Raw genomic sequence first — 22,151 nt, forward strand, 5'->3', positions numbered from 1 at the left:
CCTTGTGTGACTATCAGAAATGAACATATCTTTGTTAAATCTGCGCAGAGCACACCATTTTTAAAAACAAAGGATAAACAGGCTGGGAAAGATGAGTCCCGTCAACAAGGAGACTTTACAAATTAGCTTGAAAATCGGACAACTCAAAATAGAGGGAGGTTTCCCAAGCCCGAGATTTGTTTTCTACGCAGGCGCTAACTTGGAGCAATAGGCCACACCTTTACGTCGTGGGTGTCCTCTTACCACTCAGGGCCCGTCTCATTCACTGCAGCAAACGCACCACTGACGTTACTCCTGGTCTCTGTCCCACCACAGCCCTGAGCAGGCTGTTTCCTGGCATATCTGAGTCACTTTCTATCTCAGGGTATAATCTGTAGGCTTTTCCTATCTTTTCCTGTTTATCACATGTCACACTGTGAGGCGGGTGTCATGTGCTTTGCTGGGTACTACATGGGATCATCCTAACAGTCTGAACTCCAGCAAAAAAGCACTAAGACAGCCCCTCGAATAGGGTCTTCTTTTTTCTCTCTCTTACAAGAAGTTGTATGGCTTCTTGACACCAGGTGGCTGGGCGTGGCAAGTGACCCATCACCCCTCAAAGGGACGTCTATGGGGGTAGCGGCGAGTTGCCATTGGGCAATGAAGAGCAGGGGAGGAGGAAACTGTGAGTTTCACTTTTAAATAAACCAAAACAATTTGCTGCAAAAAAAATCCTATTGTCAGAGTAACAGTTATGATGATACGTCAGTGCCAGATGAGGGGGAGAAACCTACTGCTAAATCCCGGATGAGGAGGAGAGGGGCAATTTGCAGAGGGGGGGGAAAGGGGTTTTGACAATTTTTGTAATTTGTAAATTATTTCACAAAAATTTATTTCAGGAATTTCTCTCCTTGAAGCGGCACGAAATTATAGTGAGTGGGATTGCGGGATTGAGGAATTGTGTAGCGCCCTCGGTCTTAAAGGGCAATGCTGCAATCAGCAAGCCTGCCACCCTCCAGCGTGATCAGGGAGCGGCACGCCCTGGGCATGCCAGTGCCATATGGCTCCCACGTGGATGTCTGATTTTCCAAATAAACCTGATCCTTTAGAAGTCACACTCAGCATGGTTGATTCTTTCACTGATGGTCAAAACTATTCTCTAGAATCTCACCCTGCCTGGGAGACAGTTTCTTGAACAGGAATTAGCATTACAATGTAGAGACAAAAAAAAAAAAAAAAGACGGTCATTGCCCTGGCCTGTGTGGCTCAGTTGGTTGACCATCATCCTGTGCACTGAGGGGTCACTGGTTTGATTCCCAGTCAGGGCACGTGTCTGGGTTGCAGGCTTGATCCCCAGTGCGGGTGTGCAGGAGGCAGCCAATGTTTCTCTTTCTTTCTCTCCCTCTCCCTCTCCTGTCCCCTCTCTTTACAATCAATAAAAATATTTAAAACAAACAAACAACAACAACAAAAAAACAGGAACTGTCACAGTTCTCCTTAACAAACACTGGATCACAAGGTTTTCTCATCCAAGAATCCCTCAGCTCCCAGCCACATATGCTATCCATGGTTTGCAATACTTCACTCTGTAGGCAGACTAGCATGTTAGCCATCACTTCACCTCTCTCCAGTGCCAATCCCACTCACCTGAAACTAAAGCTAACCAATTAAGCCATTCTAATTCTGTTGTTTCGTGCTTGATAAAAACAATTTTGTTTACCACAATTAGGGGATGTCTACATGCGATGCATAATTAGCACAGTGACAACAAACACGGGAATATTAATTCGCACCTCCGCCCCCCGTGTTTGTTGACTTACTGTGCCTAATGACTGGTGTTGAGACTGTAAGGGGATCTGAGAACGGGGCTCTTAGCATCTGAACCATTCCCTAAGCGAGGCGTTTGTCTCTGAGAGCAACCGCTGGAGAGGGCAGTGTTCGTTTATTCCACTGGCAGAGGCTTACGTGCTCTGGAAAGGAGAAATACAGCTAGCGATGGGCATCGGGCGTGTCCTCCAAAGGTTATGAATGACTTTTAGAAAATAAAATCAGCAGCATAAAGAAAGGGACTTTGATTCTCCAGCTTACCATCAAAAAAAATTTTTTTTAAACTGTGAAAAAAGCAGACCGTGACCCTGACACTGACATATTTGGGTAGGAGCTCAGATTTACAGGGAGACACCAAGAATTCTGCTTTCACGCCCCGAAGTGAAGAGACTCTGCTATATTTCTCTTATTGATAAGCAAGCTCCCACCCTCACCTCTGGCCAGGCATTTCATCTTCACGCTGTAAGGCAAGGATTGGAGGGCGAGAACAAGAAACAATGATTTTGGCGAGCATGAGACCGCTCTTTCAGAACACAAGCAGCTGAGTATTGATACATTAATAAGCCACCCAATGGAGGAGCCCCATAACACAATCAAGTAAATCATCAGAAGAAATGAGGCGACTGCCGATGGAAATAAAAACATATCAGCCCCATTATTCATGAAAATCGATTTCAAGAACACTGTCCTCTCATTTTCCCATTAGCTGAATAAAACGCCGAGATCTGTTCTTACCAGAATTCCTTTTAATTCGGTCACCGCGCTTTCAGAGCCTTTGGAAGATTCTGGCTACAATGAAAGAAATAAAATTAAAGTTACCGAGTCGTTCATTCTAAAAATACTGAACAAAACAGTTTACATGACAAAGTGTTGGCAGCGTACAGTCACTGATTTTTAAAAATTAGGTCCAGGGCTTACTGTTAGGAAAAAGTATTAGACAGGTTAGTGCTTCCAGATGGCGGCGGAGTAGAAAATTAGAAGAAATATTCAAAGCAAAAGGACTCAAGCCGCCACGTTCTAAACATCATTTTGTTACTTGTTTGTCATCAGACATAGAAACAAAGAATTGGTAAACACCGGACTTCAAAGACAATTTCACACGATTCGTGTCTTTTACAGCAGCTTCTCTACCTGCAGGACCAGGAAGGCTGCAGAGCGGAAAGCAAGCGGCAGGGCGGGACACCTCCCAGCCCCACGGGCTCCAGGCAAAAGCCAGGGCAGAGACCCGCACGCCTTGTTTGGTGAATTTCACAGCGGGATGGAGTCGGGAGCAGGGACCAGCAAAGAACCGGCTTCCAGGAGCGCGTGAGCATCCCTGGCTGGGAAACAGGAAGAGAGCCCGGCTGGTGTGGCTCAGTATTGGAGAGCCAACCTATGAACCAGGAGGTAACGGTTCGATTCCCGGTCAGGGCACATGCCAGGTTTCAGGCTCCATCCCCAGGAGGGGGCTTGCAGGAGGCAGCTGAAAAATGATTCTCTCTCCCTCTGCCTTCCTCTTTGAAATCAATTAAAAAAAATTTTTTTTTTTTAATCAGAAAAAGACCTCAGAAGAGTATGTAGTCCAACCACTTGGTCTTACTTAGGAGGACAGTTACACTTGAGGAAGGTTGTATTTGAATCAGTGTCTCCATTACCAGTACAAACCCAGGTCTCTCCCGGCTATAGCAGGAACCAAACAATGTAAGTCCTGGGTATCATATGTACCGGCCCCATCATACCAACCGGTCTCTGTGGGTCCCTCACCTCGTTTACTGGAGGGAAAATTTAGCATGAGGACCTCAGGAAAAAGATCAAAGACGACCTCTGACCTCCCCCTTCCCAAAGGCGAGAGATGCAGAGAAGGCCCGCCCGCCAGACAGTACAAGGACCCCTCAGCCCCTCGGTCCTGGAGAGGCGCAGAGGCTCATTCCTCTCATCAGGACACGGGAGGTGATTCTTAGCAACCCATAATCCTCTTCTCTCAGAACACAGTAAGGAGAAGACCCCATGCCAGCGTTTAAAAATGGACAGTCACAGAAGAGGGAGGGAGGGAGGGAGAGAGGAAGGAGAGCGGGTTAGCTGCGCTTGTGCACATTCGACGAAGGCATTCTCCTTCCCTAGCCTAGGGCTTCTGGAAAACATGCCATCATGCCAGCCACCAGTGCCAGGCGGAAGCTCCCACACACTCACGTCCACCACACCGGCACCGCCAGCGCCATCCAGGAATTTGGGAGATGGGCGGCGAACTTAGTCTTCTCGGGACAGGCTTAAGCAGGTGACAAGCTGTGACTTCCGAACCAACGCCCTGGCCTAAGGCACCCTCCAACGCCGGCCGCATAAGCCTCGCAGCCAGGGCCGCATGCTCTCACACCTGGGCAGTGCCCAGGCGGGCAGGGACCACCTGTTCTAAAGGGGACTGGCCAGGCCATTCAGCACTACAGCTAGAGAGTTTCACCATTACCAGCGAGAAACCCACTCGTCCGCTGATCGTTGGCCAGCTGTCTTCCAGATTTGGAATTGACACTGAACCATGTGTAACTGTTGGAAGAGGAGTACATACAGAACATGGATTACTTATCACTTCAGAAGCTCCCGATGTTGTTTCTTTCTAAAGTAATCTGGCTTCTTTATAACACAGATTATTATTATTTTTTCTATAACAATAGCTTGGTTGTGCTTGATTCAAACAGAATCTTCCCAAAATAGCTGCGCCGTGTAAGTCCTAAGAATGTATTCTTTCCTAAGTTCCGCTGGGACCCTGAGTTTTGGAGTGTTTTCACACTTTATTCCATTTGATCGGGACACAGCCCCGGGGGTTGGGTAGGGCAGGCACTGTTCCCCCTCTGGGAGGGCCAAGCTTGGGGGCGGGGGCGGTGGAGGCCCCACCTCCCAACAGCGCTCTGTCCTCAGGCGCCAGCACTGGCACAGCTGTGCTCGGTGGCTCCTCCTGCCCTTGACTTTGAAACTGGCTTTCAGAGCAGCAGCACAAGACGGACTCACTCCCCGTGGCTGGGAGCTTCCACGTCACTGCATGTCCGTCTATTCTTGGAGTTTCGTATTCTTTCCACCCCCTTTCTGTGGACAGCCCACACCGTGACCATTCTTTTGTTGTTGTCAAATATATTTTATTGATTTTTTACAGAGAGGAAGGGAGAGGGATAGAGAGTTAGAAACATTGATGAGAGAGAAACATCAATCAGCTGCCTCCTGCATACCCCCTACTGGGGATGTGCCTGCAACCAATGTACATGCCCTTGACCAGAATCGAACCTGGGATCCTTCGGTCCACAGGCCGACGCTCTACCCACTGAGCCAAACCGGTTTCAGCACCGTGGCCATTCTTGCCTGGCCTGGCCATCTTGCCTGCCCGTGGCCAAGTGGCAGCTGCCACAGCCCAGCAGAATTTGTGCATAACAGTGTCGCTACCTAGGGACATCGAAGCAGCTGAAGAGAGGCATCTTTGGAATAAGGACTTAAGGTGTGTTTTAAAAATAGAAGAAAGAGAACTAACCCACGGATATCTTACTCAGGTGAAAAAATAGTTTTCCCCCCAAGAAAAGAAAGGTGAAGGCCTGGCCGGGTGGCTCAGCTGGCTGAGCATTGTCCCAAACACCAACAGGCTGCAGGCTCGTTCCCCCTCAGGGCGCATGTCTAGGTTGTGGATTCGAACCCTGGTTGGGGCGCACACAGGAAGCAACTGATGGCTGTTTCACATAGATGTTTCTCTCTCCCTCTCCCTCTCTCGCTAAAATCAATAAAAACATGTCCTCGGGTAAGGATTTTTTTTTTTAAAAGAAAGAAAGAATGCCAAAGGCCCCATTATTGGGCCTACTGAAACGGGACAGGGGTACAAGGGGGAAGCACTGAACTAGACTTCAGGGCTTCGTGTGGTCTTCCAGGGTAGACGCTGATGGCATAGACACACAACATTTCTCCTTGAAGTGACCGGGAATCAGTTTGTGAGATCAGCGAAAACCATCCTACAAATCTCACTATTTCTCAAAAGCTGTCTGTCCTAGGTCTGCTCTGGCATCAGTACATGATCCCTACCCATAGCTCCTGTTCCCCGCCACATCCCAACAGACACAGGTAGAAGCCTCAGGAAGGCAAGAATTTTTTGTCTTTCCTGTTTATCGCTTTATCCTCCGTGCCTAACGCAGTACCTGGCATGCATCAGATACTTGATAAATACTTGTTAAGGTACACAAAACAACCAGGAGTTAAAGAAAGGACACAGCAGTGTCACAACTGTTATCTGTTTGGTATAACAGTTCCTCTCCGTGTCTCTCTCAAGTTGACGCCAGCATCCTACAAGAGCGGGACTTGGTTTCCATGGAGATATAGGGCTACCCCGGGTCAAACAGAGCCCTCCTGAAACATGCTTATGGAAATGAAGGCTTTTATGACACATTAGCCTTCTCCTACGATGAGGCAGTCAGTCCTGATACGGCTTGCATCGCATTTCGAAATTTCACATTCAAAGAAAGACACATCCGGGGCGGGGGAGAAAGCATTTAGTCATTCTATACCTGTGCCTTCGGCCTCGCCGTCTGGTTCACGGGTCTGAGATGAACTCCCTTTTTAATCCTGTCCATCATCTCCTCAACGGCTTGCCTCTTCAGATCCGTGACTTCTTCAGCTGTTCAGAGAACACGCACAGAAATCATCTTAGATTACAGGAACACCGCCACGTCCTGTTTGGGGTGGCTTAGCTCATGCTAGATGCTGAACCGGTCATTTTTCAGACAAAGTCACAAAACACCAACCATCTAAGGTTAAGAGCTACCAGATAGCAACGTATTTTTCATTAAAGTCTTTTAAGAGAAGACCTGCTTTGAAAAATGAGAGTTATAAATTTTGAGGTCTAATTAGCAACCTGGAAATCAATTAGCGGCTCATCTGTGTGAGGCAATTAAAGTTCCTTTTGTCAGCATAACGTGAGACCTGAATTTCTACAGGTCTTTAAAAACCCAACTTTGTCACTAACCCCAAATAATCATTCATCCTTGTCTCAAAGATATTTTTTTATAAGCCATAGAACACTCTATGTCAAAGAAATCAGCCCAAAGAAGAAATAACTATCAAAAAGCCCATTTGAAAATAAATGGTCAAAATGATTCTTTTATTTCCCAAAAGAAATTAAATCAAAAGATGAGCAGCAAAGAGATAAAAATCTCTTTTTTTCAATTGCCATCTTTTGTGTAGGCGTCACGTGGGAAGGAAACATATAAGCAAACCTTTTCAAGTCTTTTAAAATTGTCGATGTTAAAAGAACACACACACCTAGAGATGACTGTAATTGAGTAATTAAGTTTGATTTAAAAATTTCAATGGTCTATTGTCTAACCTTTGCTGCAAAAACAATAAAGCCGTTGAAATATGTGTCAATTAGATGAATGCAACTGCGGAGAGCTTCAACCTGTTGCTCAGAACACAGAAATGTGTCTCTTTTGCAGAACAGCTTGACCAAAAAGCACGGAATCACTTTTGGAATATTTATCACTATTAACGCGGTTCTAGATCTCATGTTTACCTCCTTCGATGGCACTGCAGCCAATATAGTTGTTTAAATATCTCATAAAGACCTTCTAATTAGCATCTTTAAATTGACTCCATGGGGTGGGGGGAGGCCATTTAGCAGGCACTCAACAAGAATCTACCTACGGACTGACTTTGTAAAGTTTGGGCTTTAAAGGGCTATTAATATTTTTACTATTTGAGCAGAAAAAGTTACGCCCCAAAGGATGCCATCTTCTAAATGGAGACGATCCCCACCCTAACTGGCAGTAGGGACAGGCTTTGCCCTAAGAAGGCCTAAACCATGGTTTCTTTTTCTGCTATCCGGCCAAAATTCACTAGCGGAAGGTTCTATACATGATTATTGGGGCTTCGTTACACAGTTGGGTTTTTATCAGAGCCCAGAAGGTTCCATTCTCCTCCCTCTGTGAGCACCGTAGTGATGGGATCATTGCATCGCCTAAGCTTCCTGACACAGCCCTTATTTCCAACTGCACTGTCATCCTCACCAGCCACTGCAATGCCGGGAATTAAAATACCCAAACAGAATCTTTCATATCCAGAAGTAAAAAAAAATTAAAAAGTGGGGAAAATGGCATCAAAGTCAGAACTCATCCACCAGAAAATGAAAAGGACAAAACTCCACTATGAGCCCTTGAGTAGCATTTTCCTGGGCAGCTCCTGCTGACGGCTCACAAATACCAAGGGGACAGACAAGAAAATTATTATGGACAGAAATTCATTCATTCATTCATTCATTCACTCACTCACTCACTCAATCACCCATTCCAACCTGAATACCTAAAACAATGCACTACGCAGTGCTTTTGCTGTTCAAAAACCAAAGGAGATAAAAATCCAGACCTGACGTTCAAGCACCTCGTATGGGTATGGAATTTCTTCCTGGGAATTAAAACTAAAAATAAAAATTCAAAAGACACATTTGATGTTCAAAAAAGGCTGCCATTTGGAGTGAGACTTGGGAAGAGCTCATGGCAACAGGAACAGCGCCTACCAACAGATTAGCGCTCCGTAAGGAAAGACCGAAATCCAATTAAATGCACCCACACAGCACTACTTAAGGCAGACAGATGGAGAATTACGGTCAACACCATTCAAATCTGCTGCAGCATCCCACAAAGCAGGAATTTTAAGCGGTTTCTTCTTTTTGCTTGCCAGGATCACAGTGACCATTCAGAGAAGTGCCGCTATCTGGACTGTGTGCCGATTCCAAACCAGGCTTTGATTTCTGTCTTTTTCAAAATGGAAAGGCTTAATTGGCCTTAAGGAAAAAAAGAAATCACTCTTATCAGAGTCCCTGCGCGGGCACAACGCGAGGGCAGCGCCAGGTTAGCTCCACAAGCTCTCTGCCTCCCCGGCCCTGTTTTGGAACCAGCAAAAAGCAATCTATACGAACTTCTAAACTGTGAGGCTGTTCTAATAAATCTGCAAGAATCGCCCACGGGGAGAGCTCGCGGCCTGTTTTGTAATTCTCTCTGCAATCATGCAGTTGGTAATTGTCTCACAAAAGCATGTAATCAGGGGACAATAGAAATATGCAGGGTACTGGAGATTACAGAAAGGGGACAAATGAAGACAACAGGTCTAATGTTATTGAACTGCCACAGGGAAATAAAATCAAATGTTCTTTGAGTTAGTGCCTCAAGGTCAGTCTTGGATCAGAAAGCCACGTGTAATTAATAGAGGCTTAAATCTTAAGACCCACTTGAAAAATAAGTTAATTCCTTAAAAAAAAAAGAGGAGGAAAAAGAAAGGAAGAAAAAGACCCACAGACAAAACCATCACCTTATTGCTCAATAAAATCTTTTATTATTACCTAGAAGAAACTAAAATGAATGTTTAGTGCCAAGGATTACTTTTCTCTTTCAGAAACATTTTTTTTTTTTAAAGGCATTAAGGGGAAAAAAATCAATGCCACCATGACGCACAAAATTTCTATAGCACACATCATGGCTGAACAAGTCTGAATTTGACCCAAGGTCAGAAAATTAAGGCAATTTCCTTAACTACCATGACAAGAGCCTGCCCCGCAAAAGGGTGGTTAGTACATTGTCCAATTTATTTTATTTCTTTCTTTTTAGCTCACATTTTTGGATATTTTCTATATGCTAAATACTATTCTAAATGCTTTACAATGTGGCTCATTAATTCTCACAACTCTATGAAATAGGAACCCCTATTATTCATTTCCATTCTATGGACCAGTAAACCGAGGTAAGAAAATATCAACAAATTAATGACCTACATATATGGAATCTCAGAATGTGTCCACTAACTGCATTTTTATCAAAGTTACTAACTTCAACATCTGTAAGGATTTCTTATATTTAAACCTTAAAACTAGTATAATATTCCACCGACCTTCCCTACCGTGTAGAGCCATAACCTACCTACCTACAAGCGTTTCTCCATTCATCAGCTCTGAAAATAACTGAAGAGTAAAAGCCACCATGAGATGCTAACATGAAAAAGTGCCATGACAGCCAGGCTGGTCCCTCCATGTCACATGTAAATTCCAAAGTGTCACAGAGGAGCCCAGCGTTTGATGCTCTACATTAGGGGTGTCGAACTCAATCAGAGAAGGGGCCAAAATCTAAAATCCAGCCTAAATCGCGGGCCGAATGGTTTACTGAACAGTCATAAACTGACAATGTCATAAACTGACAGCGGAGTGCAGTGATGACAGCTTGGTGCGGGCCACATTGCAAGGCCTGGCGGGCTGGATTTGGCCCGCGGGCCTTGTGTTTGACACATGTGCTCTACATCCATTCATTGCGCATTTAATCACTGTCGATGTGATTATTCATTCAACAACCATTTTTGAGTATGAATTATTAACAAGACACGCTAAATAACTGCCTTGCCTGACAGAGTGAGGCTCCAGCCCCGTGTGGCTGCGGCACATATCGCTTAAGGCCGTATGATTGTAGAGGTTCCCATTTAAAATCTCATGAGCAACTTCTGTGTCAGTGACTAGCCTTAGATTCCCGAAGTACAATACAATAGCTCAAGGATAAGGGAGGAGATACCATCACGTGTCATGAGTTGTAACTGAACCATCGTTTTCATAAGGAAAAGTGTGCTTTCCAACATTGGGGGCTAACAAGGTCTGGAATACTTTCCATGTAAGGGTGTCGAGCAGGTTAACCAGCTCATCATGTCCTTTACTCAGGAGAGGAAATCACTTTGTTCTGACTGCCCTCCTGACCCTCCCAGACTTATCAACTGTCCCAAAAACAAGATGGAAACAAGCCAAATTGTAATGGCAGGGCCAGAGAAGCTGCAGAGCCAGAAGCCAGGAGCAGGGCTGTCCTGCAAATGGCCAAAGGCAGGGCTTTCTCTGAATCCTGCCACACCCTGTGCCAGGTAGAGTTTGCCTTTTGACTGCATCATTACTGTGCAGGGGAGTAGTCTACAAATGGCTGTAGGAATCAGGAGCAGGAAGCCGATTCGCGCACGTGAAATACAACAAGTGTGTGTATTGTTAAAAACATGTACACCATCAACCACTGAGAGTAAAGCAAGGGGGTGGGGGAAGGGGGAGAATTACCTGTTTCCGGTTGAGCTGCCTTTTCTTTCTTAGCACCACTGCCGCTGGGGTGGGATCGCTTCCGGATCATGGACATGAGGGATCTTTCGGAGAGAGAAAAAGATGGACAGGAGATTACTGGGTGCCTTATGATCCAAGAGATGACATGTATAGATCCTAAAGAGTCAGTAAATATCCAGCTCTTCTCTTAGGTACCGTATTTTTCGGACCATAAGACGCACCGGACCATAAGACGCACCAGTTTTTAGAGAAGGGAAATGAAGAAAAAAAGATTCTGAAACAAATAGTGTCCTAAAATATTTTATGTGCATTAAAACCCAACATCACAGTCATAAACACATGTAATCAACCCTGTAAAGTAAACAGCAGCATTTAGAACCATTTTAGAGCCGGGCAAGCACACAGAGACCACACAGAGCCGGGCAAGTAAAAAACCTTTTTTTTTTTTACAGTATATGTATAGGCTATATTTGGACCATAAGATGCAGGAACTTTTTCCCCCCACTCCTGGGGGAAAAAAAGTGCGTCTTATGGTCCGAAAAATTCGGTATATGAATGTACCAGGAGGATTGAAGCAGCTTACTTCCCACTTTTGATAAATTAGCAAACTTTTCATCACTTCAGGGGAGAGAAAGGTGTCTCATCCCTTTCTGTGTGAAATCAATTACTGAAAGATGGGACTGCTATCATTACCAATAGGATGCATGCACATTTACTAAATAAAACAGATACAGGAAAAAAAAAATTCGATATCCATATCTAAGATTCCAAAATACCCACGTGTGTGAGGGAGAGGGAAGGATGAAAGAATTAAGGGTTGTTTTCAGTCAATATCCATTTGGGAAAGAGAGGCAAAAAATAACCTGAATCTGTGTGACATGGACCAGATACTTAAGGATAAAATATATTTAGAGCACTGTCCCTTTGGTCTATGTCAGTGGTCGGCAAACTCATTAGTCAACAGAGCCAAATATCAACAGTACAATGATTGAAATTTCTTTGGAGAGTCAAATTTTTTAAACTTAAACTTCTTCTAATGCCACTTCTTCAACATAGACTCACCTAGGATGTGGTATTTTGTGGAAGAGCCACACTCAAGTGGCCAAAGAGCCGCATGTGGCTTGCGAGCCGCAGTTTGCCGACCACGGGTCTATGTTTTACAAATCTGCCTAAAATGCAAATCATGATAAATTTGACCACATTAAAATTTTAAAACCTCCATGTATTAAAAGACACCATAAAGAATAAAAAGAAATTCTACAAATCATTTGGGGGTGGGGGAAGATAACCCAACAGAAAAATGGGCAAAACTCTTGAAAATTTATAAAAAACAATGTCCAAGTTTCAAATACTCATACCAAAAAGGTACTTGACTTGATGAGTTTTTAGAAAATACAAATGAAACCCTCACTGATATACTGCTACACATTCATCCACTAGGTCAGAAGCTTTAGGTCTGACAATAGCAGGGGGAGGGCTCTGACCAATCCCTGGCCACCCCTTAGCTTCTCACAACGCCCTCTAATGATCGCACCTCTAGTTCTGAGAGGAAATTTGAGGAGTGTTACTGTACATAGCAATGCTCAGACTATTTGTACATATTTACACAAAGGAAGTAAGAATACATGGTCATCACTGTAAAACACCTGAGTGGAGGAAGTCCTAGCTTTAAGTGCTCTGCTCTGAAGCATAAGTTGGAGACGGTATGGTACCCAGAGGAAAAGGGCATGTAACATCAGAAAAGAACCATCTGTCAAGGGGGGCTTAGACCACACAGAAAATAGGTCAGGTGGGTCTTGCAGGACATGTGAGAAGACCAGGATAAGACCCCTGGGACCAATAATCCAAACCACTGTCTAAAGTCACCCCGTTTCAAATGAATGGGTAAAAGTGCCCTCCAAAGATAGTTCAATGGAACATATTCACCTTGAAATTCATATATATTTTTATATATATATATATATATGTATATATATATATATATATATATATAATTTTTTTAAATTGATTTCAGAGAAGAAAGGAGAGGAAGAGAGAGATGGAAACATCAATGATGAGAGGCAATCATTGATCAGCTGCCTCCTGCACACCCCCTCCCTACTGGGGATCGAGTCCGTAACCCGGGTATGTGCCCTCAATCGGAATCGAACCCCGGACCCTTCAGTCTGCAAGCCAATGCTCTATCCACTGAGCCTTGACATTCTTTAAGAAGAGCTCCTCATGACCACTGTGATGTGTAATTTTGTGAGTCAACTTGGCTGGGCCAGAGGGCACTCAGGTATATGGTCAAAGATTATTCTGGATGTTTCTGTGGGGATTCTGAATGAGATTACCGTTTAAATTGGTAGTCTCTGTAAAGCAGATTGCCCTCTCTCATGTGGGTGGTCCTCACCCAATCAGTTGAAGGCCTGAAGAGACCCAAAGGGTGACCCCCCACCTCCACCCCCCCCCACATAAGAGAGAATCCCTCCTTCCTGACCGCCTTGGAAGTAAAACATCTGTTTTCTCCTGCTTTCAGGCTCAAAGTGAAAGCACTGCCTCTTCCTGCATCTTGAGCATGCTGACCTGCAGACTGAATCTATACCACAGGCTCTCTTGGTCCCCAGCTTGCTGCTCACCCTACAGATCGTGGATCCAGTCCATAATACTGTGAGCCAATTCTTTAGAATAAATCTCTTTTATGCATATTTCTATACGTGTATATATGTATACACCAGCACACATACCCTATTGGAGAACGCTGACAAATACACTAAGACAACCACACCTTCCCAGGACCTGTATAAAATGACCAAAGTATGTATGCCTTCTTCCTCTCTTTCCTCTCTGCCACCTGTGCCCAGAAGATGAGGGGAAAGCAAGAAAGCCACCTAAAGTAGTCACAGGCCCTGGTCTTTGGCCTTCCTCTCCCCACTTACATTGCTACCCATGACCTTCATCATCAGAGTAAAGTAAATGGCTCAGGAACAAAGTTGGAAAACCTTGACTAGCGAATTCAAAGTCCCCTGAAACTCAATCCGAATGCAAATATGTTTCTCTGACAAGAAGGTTATTCTTACCAAAAAGAAAAGAAAAATCTTTTTACTGAGAAATTATGTCTCATACTATTTAAATTCATCTTAAAATAAAAATTATTCATGTTATTCAATGAATGTTCTTTAAGGGGCCTTATTGATGAATTCATGCATTAGACACATGGTCTGAATTCTATATGCATTTCTCAATTTAGCTGTAAAGCACTCTTTGGGAAAAATATTCTATTTAGGTTATACTTAACTTTGAATCTGAAGGGCTCTTATGATTTCTGAGACTAAAAATTAAAGGCCAACAGCAAGACTATAATCGCTTTTTAATAGTTCTCCCTCCTCATGGTCAAAAGTGACCTTCTTATCAGCTCAAAACTCCAGACCTTAGAGAAGGATCAAAGTGATGAATTTCCTGTTTTAAATGTCAAATTCAGAATATCTCCATCTCCTACAGACCTAGCCACGCAGGAGAGGAAGAATTTAAAATACCCGAAATTCTTTCAATTGACTCCTGGATCGATCACGTGTAAAAATTATTTTGCTTTAACGACTTCAATGGCTTCAAGTAAATTGTCATACCCGACGCAGTAAGGAAAACTAATGAGAATTTTTATTAAAATGCCAAGTCCCATTTTTAGAGCCGTGTGGGAGGAACACGTCACACATTCTATTCAGACGGATCGGCAAAGGTACGGGGTTGGAATAAATGGCTTCTCTGTGTGAGAGGATTAAACAAATCGCATGAGTTAATGAAAGCTAAAAACCTAGCGGATTTTTAAATTCTGTTTGTTCGAGAATAAATTATACAGGAGCAGCTCGCATCGTAACAGGACGAGCAGGCAGATGGTTTTGCATAATTCTACGTAGCGAAAGAAGACCCATAAGTGCAAAAGTCTGACCCTCACCCTCCTAAGGTGAATGTGCTTCGTGCAGGCACTCAATACCACTGAATCATCTTGGGCTTCAGGAAAAGTGAGTTCCAGTCACAAGAATTTAAACACTATTTCTTCTATTATTGGAAGGTTCCTTTCTCAGCGTTATTAAAGCTTTAAATATGAGGTTAGGAATAAAAACAAATGAGTACGTTTAGTTTATTAGTTTAGTCCTGGTAAGTTTTCATTTGGTACTTTTCTTCTTAGAATAACTGAACAGACCAGCACTCTCCAAATTCAAATTAGTGAGAGAGAGATGATGAAAATGCTCTGGAGAAACTAAAAAACGCTCGGTCTTGCAGCTGAAAGAAAATCCTAACGCCATGGGCCGCCATTTTAAAACCGAAGTGTCCGAACAATCGGTATAAATGTCTAGATGCTGGCGGTTTTGAGCATCCACGGGGAATCTGAGCCTCTGCAACAGAGCACAGTCGGCCTCAAAAATGTTTTTGGGGATTTGTAAGGCCCTTTTGGCATTTATTACAAGAAGGAAAAAATACATGGGTCTTTAGAGAATTCTCTGGGATTTCCAACAGCTGACATCATTCAAACTTCTTTTTTTAAATACATATTTTTATTGATTTCAGAAAGAGAGGGAGAAAGAAACATCAATGATGAGAGTGAATCATTAATCGGCTGCCTCCTGCACGCCCTGTACTGGGGACCGAGCCCGCAACCTGGGCATGTGCCCTCTACCGGAATCGAACCCGGGACCCTTCAGTCCACAGGCCCACGTTCTGTCCACCGAGCCAAACTGGCTAGGGCTCACTCAGATTTCTTACCATCCCTCTAATGATGCAACCTGAGCCAGTATTTTTTTTAAAAAAAAAAACAAAAAACCATTAACAGAAACTTCAGGTTGTCTGACAAGGAGTGACACTGGACACAGAGCAGTCTTCCCCACGCACTCACCGGATGGGGTTGGGAGGAGGGGGGAGCGGCGGTGGAGGCGGGGGCGGTGGGGGCACTGAGTTCTCCGACTGGTTCACCCGCTTCTGGAGCTCATCCACTGCACAGAGAGCACAGAAATAAGCAACTTAGCACCGAGACAAACAAAACCGCTCTCAAAATCGAGTTCTTTCTCATGAAGACAAGTGAGGACATTCAACAGGAAACTGCAGAATCTTCTGAAACTTCTCCCCACCCAGCCTGCTATCACGAATGCCAGAGGCCTTCCATGGGTACAAGAAAGGGTTACCTTCTCTTTGCGGCTCACACAACCAGGGAAAAGACAAAGTTCAAGGCTAAGGCCCGGCGGGTGGGAAGGACCGAGTAGGTGGACAAGCATTTGTTGATGACGAAACACACCCCTCCAACGCTGAGAAACTGTTAGCACTTGACTTTTACAATGCATGGGCCACGGGTTAATTTTAAAGGTGACATTTAGTGCTGAATTTTAATAGCATGCTTTCTTCCTCCATGCAGTTTCCTTCCAGGACTTCAAATCCTTACTACTCTGTGTAATGCTTTAAACAATAAAAGAAAATTAAAATAAATCAATAAAATAAACACAGAACTGCAAGTCCTCGTGTTCTTGGTGCTAACCAGACTCACCCTCTCCAGTGTTTGTGCCTCAGAAACCGGTTGCTCTTCTGAAGAGCATTCTGGGAATAGAATGTGTTCATTCAGTTTCCGCAAGTCATTGAGGAGAGAGGCGTTTACTAAGCGCCAACCATGTGGAAGGGCCTCTGGGGCTGCTCCAGGCACCGTGCCTGACTTCAAGGAGCAGGGCTGACATTTCCATCCCGGATGCCATCACCTCTATCAGGGGCCCTAAGGGCTCCAGGTGCCGAGGACTGTGCTGTCCACAGCCGTCTCCGCTCCTAGACTGACTGGGCCCCCGACGGTGTGTCCTCCTGTTTTTACTCGCAACACTTAAGCAAGCAGCGTGGGCAAAGCTCTCCCACATTTCATGTCTCTCCAAAGGGAATCCGAGTTCCTCAGGAAAAAAGGCATGGTTCCTTCTCCTCTGTATTTCTTTCTCTTTTAAAATATATTTTTATTGATTTCAGAGAGGAAGGGAGAGGGAGACGGAGAGAAACATCAATGATGAGAGGGAATCATTGATCGGCTGCCTCCTGCATGCCCCCCACTAGGGATGGAGCCCACAACCCGGGCAACGGGCCCTTGAGCAGGAATCGAACTGTGCCCTCCTGGTTCATAGGTCCATGCTCAACCACTGAGACACCAGCCGGGCTCTTCTTTATTTCTTACAGTTCCCTAGGGTATGCCTGGGTGCACACAGGAGGAACTAGAACATGTTCAAAACTGAATGTCACATCTCTCTGTCTGCCCCTCCTCTTATAATAAAGACAGATGGCTTTCTACTACCGGCTGCTCTGATATTCACCAAAAAGAATGGAATGGTTCTTACTGTTAGACCAATTTTAAAAAATAAACTGCAATTCATTTTCATCATGGATTACAGATCACTGAATATTGTTTTAAAGGAAGAAAGTCAGCTTAGTTCTTCTGGACAGATTTTAAAATTCTAGTATAAAATTAACCCAAAATCTCTAAAGTGAATATTGAAGCTGTTATAAAGGAAACAACCTGCCTTCTTAAATTATGGACCTTCCAACGGAAACTTACTCCTTATCCCCGTACCATAATCCAGCTCACACATTCCCGTTTAGCTTCCGAGAACTGAATGAATAAATCCTTTTGATTTCAGTATCCCCTGGTGTTTTAAAAGTTTTCCATTTAATACGTATATTGTTGCCCATTTTATTGTGAGGTGTGATGTTGAAAGTATTATTTCAAGGGTATAATTAGACACCAAAGATGAAGGTGGTATGAATCTAAAAAAAAAAGTTCAATTCTTCTTAAAAATGTACCCTGAAAATATATTCATAAAATGAACAAAATAAGTACTTAATGAACACTCGCAGCTGAAGCCGAGAAATGCCGGAGTTTGGGCCTTCCCATATTAATGGTATCTTTGTTCTTAATTCTGTGTGATACTCACAACAGCTCTGAGGCCAAAAAGACGTCTAAATATTTGTGAATCATTTCATTACAAAGGCCATTCTGCCACTGAATAGCAATAGTTAGAAAGAAAGGAATGTAAAAGTGAGTCTTAGTGTTTTCAGAGCATTCTGTGAACGTTCGGGACTCACTGTATGCCAGGTTTTGTACTGGGCCTGAGAGAGTCAGATTAACAATCAGACATAGTAGCCTACTCCACGCTTTTACCGGAATGCTTTAAATTTCTGGCTTTCTCCTCTGAATTCTGGTACTTCAGTTCCAGTTCTTTTTTATCTTCTTCCAGAAGCTCCAGTTGCTGTTTGAGGTTGTGTATCTCTTTGTGGAGTGCTTCATTTTCTAGCTGTTCTTCTAATTCTTTGACCTGTAAGGTATAAACAGGCTTTTATGGAGGGATAAAGTTTCTCCTGTGTCCAGGAAAATAAAGGGGGGAAAAATAAATGTTTCCCATTTACTGTGCAAATTCATAGCAAAGAGATTCCAATCCATCTTAAAAACTATATGGAGACAAAAAAGATTATTTCCCTCCCATTCTCTATGAATATACCACCATCTCTTATTTTTTTAAATATATTTATTTTTATTGATTTCAGAGAGAAAGGGAGAGGGAGGAGAGAGAAGAGAAGGAGGGAGGGAAGAAGGGAGGAGAAGGAGGAGGAGGAGGAGGAGGAGGAGGAGGAGGAGGAGGAGGAGGAGGAGGAGAGAGAGAGAGAGAGAGAGAGAGAGAGAGAGAGAGAGAGAGAGAGAGAAATATCAATGAGGAGAGAAAATCATTGATCGGCTGCCTCCTGCATGCCCCCTAATGGAATCGAACTTGGGAGCCATCAGTATGCAGTGCCACTGAGCCAAAGCAGCTCGGGCCCAGCATCTTTTATTGTGGGGGGAGGGGGAGACACCTCAACCCTACCTCATGTCCAACCTTTTAAAAATCTTCAGAAATTTTTGAGGATAAATGTCAGTATTGTTCCTTAAAGACCCTTTGACAAATGATCATGAATAGCAGCTAACAGCCTTTCCTTCACAAATCAGGTACTCTGTAAGCAGTCCAAATATTGACGTACTTTTTCTGAAGTGGTTTCTTTCACTTGAAAGCCATTGTTCTAGCTCTTGGCCTCTCCCCCTCCTCCACCCCCCTCGCCTGCCACGCTGGCTAACCTTTCTGCCCAGCACACCCAGGTAGGCGGTGCTCGCTGGAATGGCTCCACTCAAACAAGCGAAATAACCACTTAGGAAGTCTTTAAACATACACATCACTGCAAGTTTACAAAATCGGAAATTTTCTCCAAGCAAACGATTGCTACCAGCAAGAACTTTTCCTCCCTCTTTGAGTAAAACCTATTTGCCCTCCAATGGGGATCAAACAAAGGGCGCGTTGGATGCGTGATCCAAGCTCTCCTCAAGTTGTCTCTCCTTTCCTCCCTTCTTCTGTTCTTTGGGACAGTTTAAAATCTATAACAATGCACCATCCATTTTTGATGGCCTCTAAATTAAGTTCATTTGGTTGTTGTGGTTTTTCTAAAAGATAAAAAAGACAGACTTGGTAACTTAGTAAGGCAAAATATGAAACTCGAAGTGACCGGACCAACTCCTCTCATTTTAAGTGTGCGTGCGTGCGTGCGTGTGTGCGTGCGTGCGAAGACTCCAGAAGAAAATCTGTTACCTTTTGTTGATGCTGAATCTTCTCTTCCTCAAGGAGCTGGGTGAGTTTTGCATTTTCATCCAACGCTTTCAAAAGCTGCTGGTCAGGAGCAGAGCTCTGGAGCAGCAAGTGGCTTTGTCTCTTCAGCTTGTTTTGTTCAATGAACATCTGCAGAAGTTAATTAATTACGAACATGTATGTACCAGTCAATCTCACATATCTCAAAAGAAACTTGAGCAAAAGGAAAGTGATGGAGTTTTATCGAAATTTTCTGGATGCTACACAATATAATGGTTTTAGAAGCAATGGTTGCCATGATTTCATTCATAACATTTAAATAATCTTCAGAATCTTTACCCTTGCCCCAACAAGGTACAATAACTGAGCCATTTTTAATATTGTATTATGGCTTTAAAATCCATTAATACTAGCAGTAGTATCAGTATTACTGGAGCAGATTCTTCCAGATTAGGGAAGCTCGAATCCCTGATGCATCACCATCTTGAGATGGAATTGTTATATCCAAAATGGGTAGTCACATTTTTGCTTTTCATTTATTATCATTTTTAATATATTTTTATTGATTTCAGAGAGGGAGGAAGGGAGAGATAGAAACTTCAATGATGAGAATCACTGATCGCTGCCTACTGCACGCCCCCTACTGGGGATGGAGTCTGCAACCCAGGCTTGTTCTTGACCAGAACAGAACACAGGACCCTTCAGTCTGCAGGCCCACACTCTATCCACTGAGCCAAACCAGCTAGGATATTTTTTCTTTTTTTTAATAGACAATTAGGAGTAGGAGTGGGGAAGAAACTTTCATTTTTCACTTTACACATTTGAGAATTGTTTGTATTTTTTACAAGGCATATATATATCTATTCCTTTTGTAATTAAATATATAGAGTAAATGAACTTTAAAATTTCATTTCTAAGTCTCTAGACAGTAGGCTCTCTAGGGCAGAGATCCTATTTGCCTTCTTCACCATTATATTCCCACGATGGGCATTGTCTGGTTTAATAAAATGTTTGCTGACTGCACGAAGCACAAAATGCAAGACAGCAGTACATCTCGTTAAACTAGGTCAAGTAATTTTTTAAAATACATATTTTATTGTTTTTTCACAGACAGAAAGGGAGAGGGATAGAGAGTTAGAAACATCGATGAGTGAGAAACATCGATCAGCTGCCTCCTGCACACCCCCTACTGGGGATGTGCCTGCAACCAAGGTACATGCCCTTGACCAGAATCAAACCTGGGGCCCTTTAGTCCTCAGGCCAATGCTCTATCCACTGAGCCAAACTGGTTATGGCAAGCAGCAGTTATCTGTTAAAAATCTGAGAATTTGTAAGCCATTAAAAGGGAAAATATACTGGTTCTAATCTAGCTTTATCTTAAAAAATAGTTCTCACTATTGTGCAGATCCAATCTAGATGCCAGACATCACTGAGCACCACTGCAAGTGTTGATGCTAGGATGACGTAACAGCCACCCCTCTTCATATCCCTCCTCGCACGTGTGTCTTCCACTCTGGGATGGCAGAACACCATTCATTTTCTTATCCTTAGTGAAATCTTGCTTCTCTCCTCTGTCCTCTCTGCTACTGCATGGCCTTCATACTTCCTTTGAACATCACTCCACAAACAACAGGTGGCAAACTGAAAATGTCTCTCAAAGTAAGACCCTGGCATTCAGCTCAATGGAGGCATCTTCATGTGGTCTCTACACTCCCTCCCCCTCGACTGTTTACTTAGCTCCATTATTTCTACTGCTGCAGCTTTTTCCAAAGGGCTCTGACACACTCCAATTCTTTCCCCTTTCTTCCAAGTAATAAGAGAACATTATTTGCTCACCTTTCATTAAACTCTCTGAATAAAATGAATCATAACATTTCAAATCAAATCTTCTTGGGCTAATCTTCTTGCATCAAGTTCATGGCTAGCCCAGCTACGTGCAAGCACAGCATGACTCCGGTGCAAAACCATAATCCGATTTTCAAATGTCATTCTCATAACCCCCTGCTCTTTGCTACAGACACACCGAAGAGTGTTTTAAATTTCCTTGGCTACTTTCCTTCAACCTACAGTACGTACACAGACTCAAAAAGGTTTCTCCAGGATGGAACTCTCCTGCAGATCAGCTCTCCATCCTAAGTTGTTAGGGTTCAGCCAACGGGTACCTGATCATTTCTCTGGAAACCAGTCCCAGAGCCACAGGACACCAAAGGGCTACGCGGCAACCAAGGGGAGCAGAACACGAGAAGCTAGAAGCTTATCTCTAACAGGAGGGGAAGACCATTGATCTGGTGAAAGGCTGAGACAATGGATGTCCAACATGGCAACGTTCCACGGCAAGTAGAGGCATCAACTCACACCATGAGAGCCCTGGAGAGCAGCCATGGCGCTGCTACTTGAGATGGTAGACGGAGAGGTAACCTAGACGCGTAAGGCTATTTGAAACCTACAAAAGTCCTCAAGCTGGACCATTCATCACAAGTTACAAGTGTCCCTAAATATAATTTATTTCCTCTATGTAGCATTTTATTTTATTTTATTTTATTGCTTAATCCTCACCTGAGGATATTTTTCCATTGATTTTTAAGGAGAGTGGAAAAGAGAGAGAGAGAAACATCAATGTGAGAGAAACACATCGATTGGTTGCCTCCTGCAGAAACCCTGACCAAGGGCCTGGACTG

At 43.6% G+C, this 22,151-nt stretch overlaps 1 protein-coding gene across 2 annotated transcripts in view; it reads right to left on the bottom strand.

Moving 5' to 3' along the window:
* SHTN1 (shootin 1) overlaps positions 1 to 22,151 on the bottom strand; it is an 86,486-nt gene that overhangs the window by 21,900 nt on the left and 42,435 nt on the right. The window contains exons 9-14 of one of the 2 annotated variants that reach the window (XM_084903743.1): positions 19,477 to 19,623; positions 18,027 to 18,180; positions 15,744 to 15,840; positions 10,874 to 10,956; positions 6,315 to 6,424; positions 2,542 to 2,595 (exon numbers count right to left, since the gene is read on the bottom strand). In XM_084903743.1, the coding sequence (XP_084759869.1) occupies positions 2,542 to 2,595; positions 6,315 to 6,424; positions 10,874 to 10,956; positions 15,744 to 15,840; positions 18,027 to 18,180; positions 19,477 to 19,623 (645 nt within the window). Of the gene's footprint in view, positions 1 to 2,541; positions 2,596 to 6,314; positions 6,425 to 10,873; positions 10,957 to 15,743; positions 15,841 to 18,020; positions 18,181 to 19,476; positions 19,624 to 22,151 lie in introns of both variants that reach the window. The other variant, XM_084903742.1, reaches the window with a different exon arrangement.

Source organism: Pipistrellus hanaki (genome assembly GCF_964339955.1).
Source record: "Pipistrellus hanaki genome assembly, chromosome: 14".
NCBI lineage: Eukaryota > Metazoa > Chordata > Mammalia > Chiroptera > Vespertilionidae > Pipistrellus > Pipistrellus hanaki.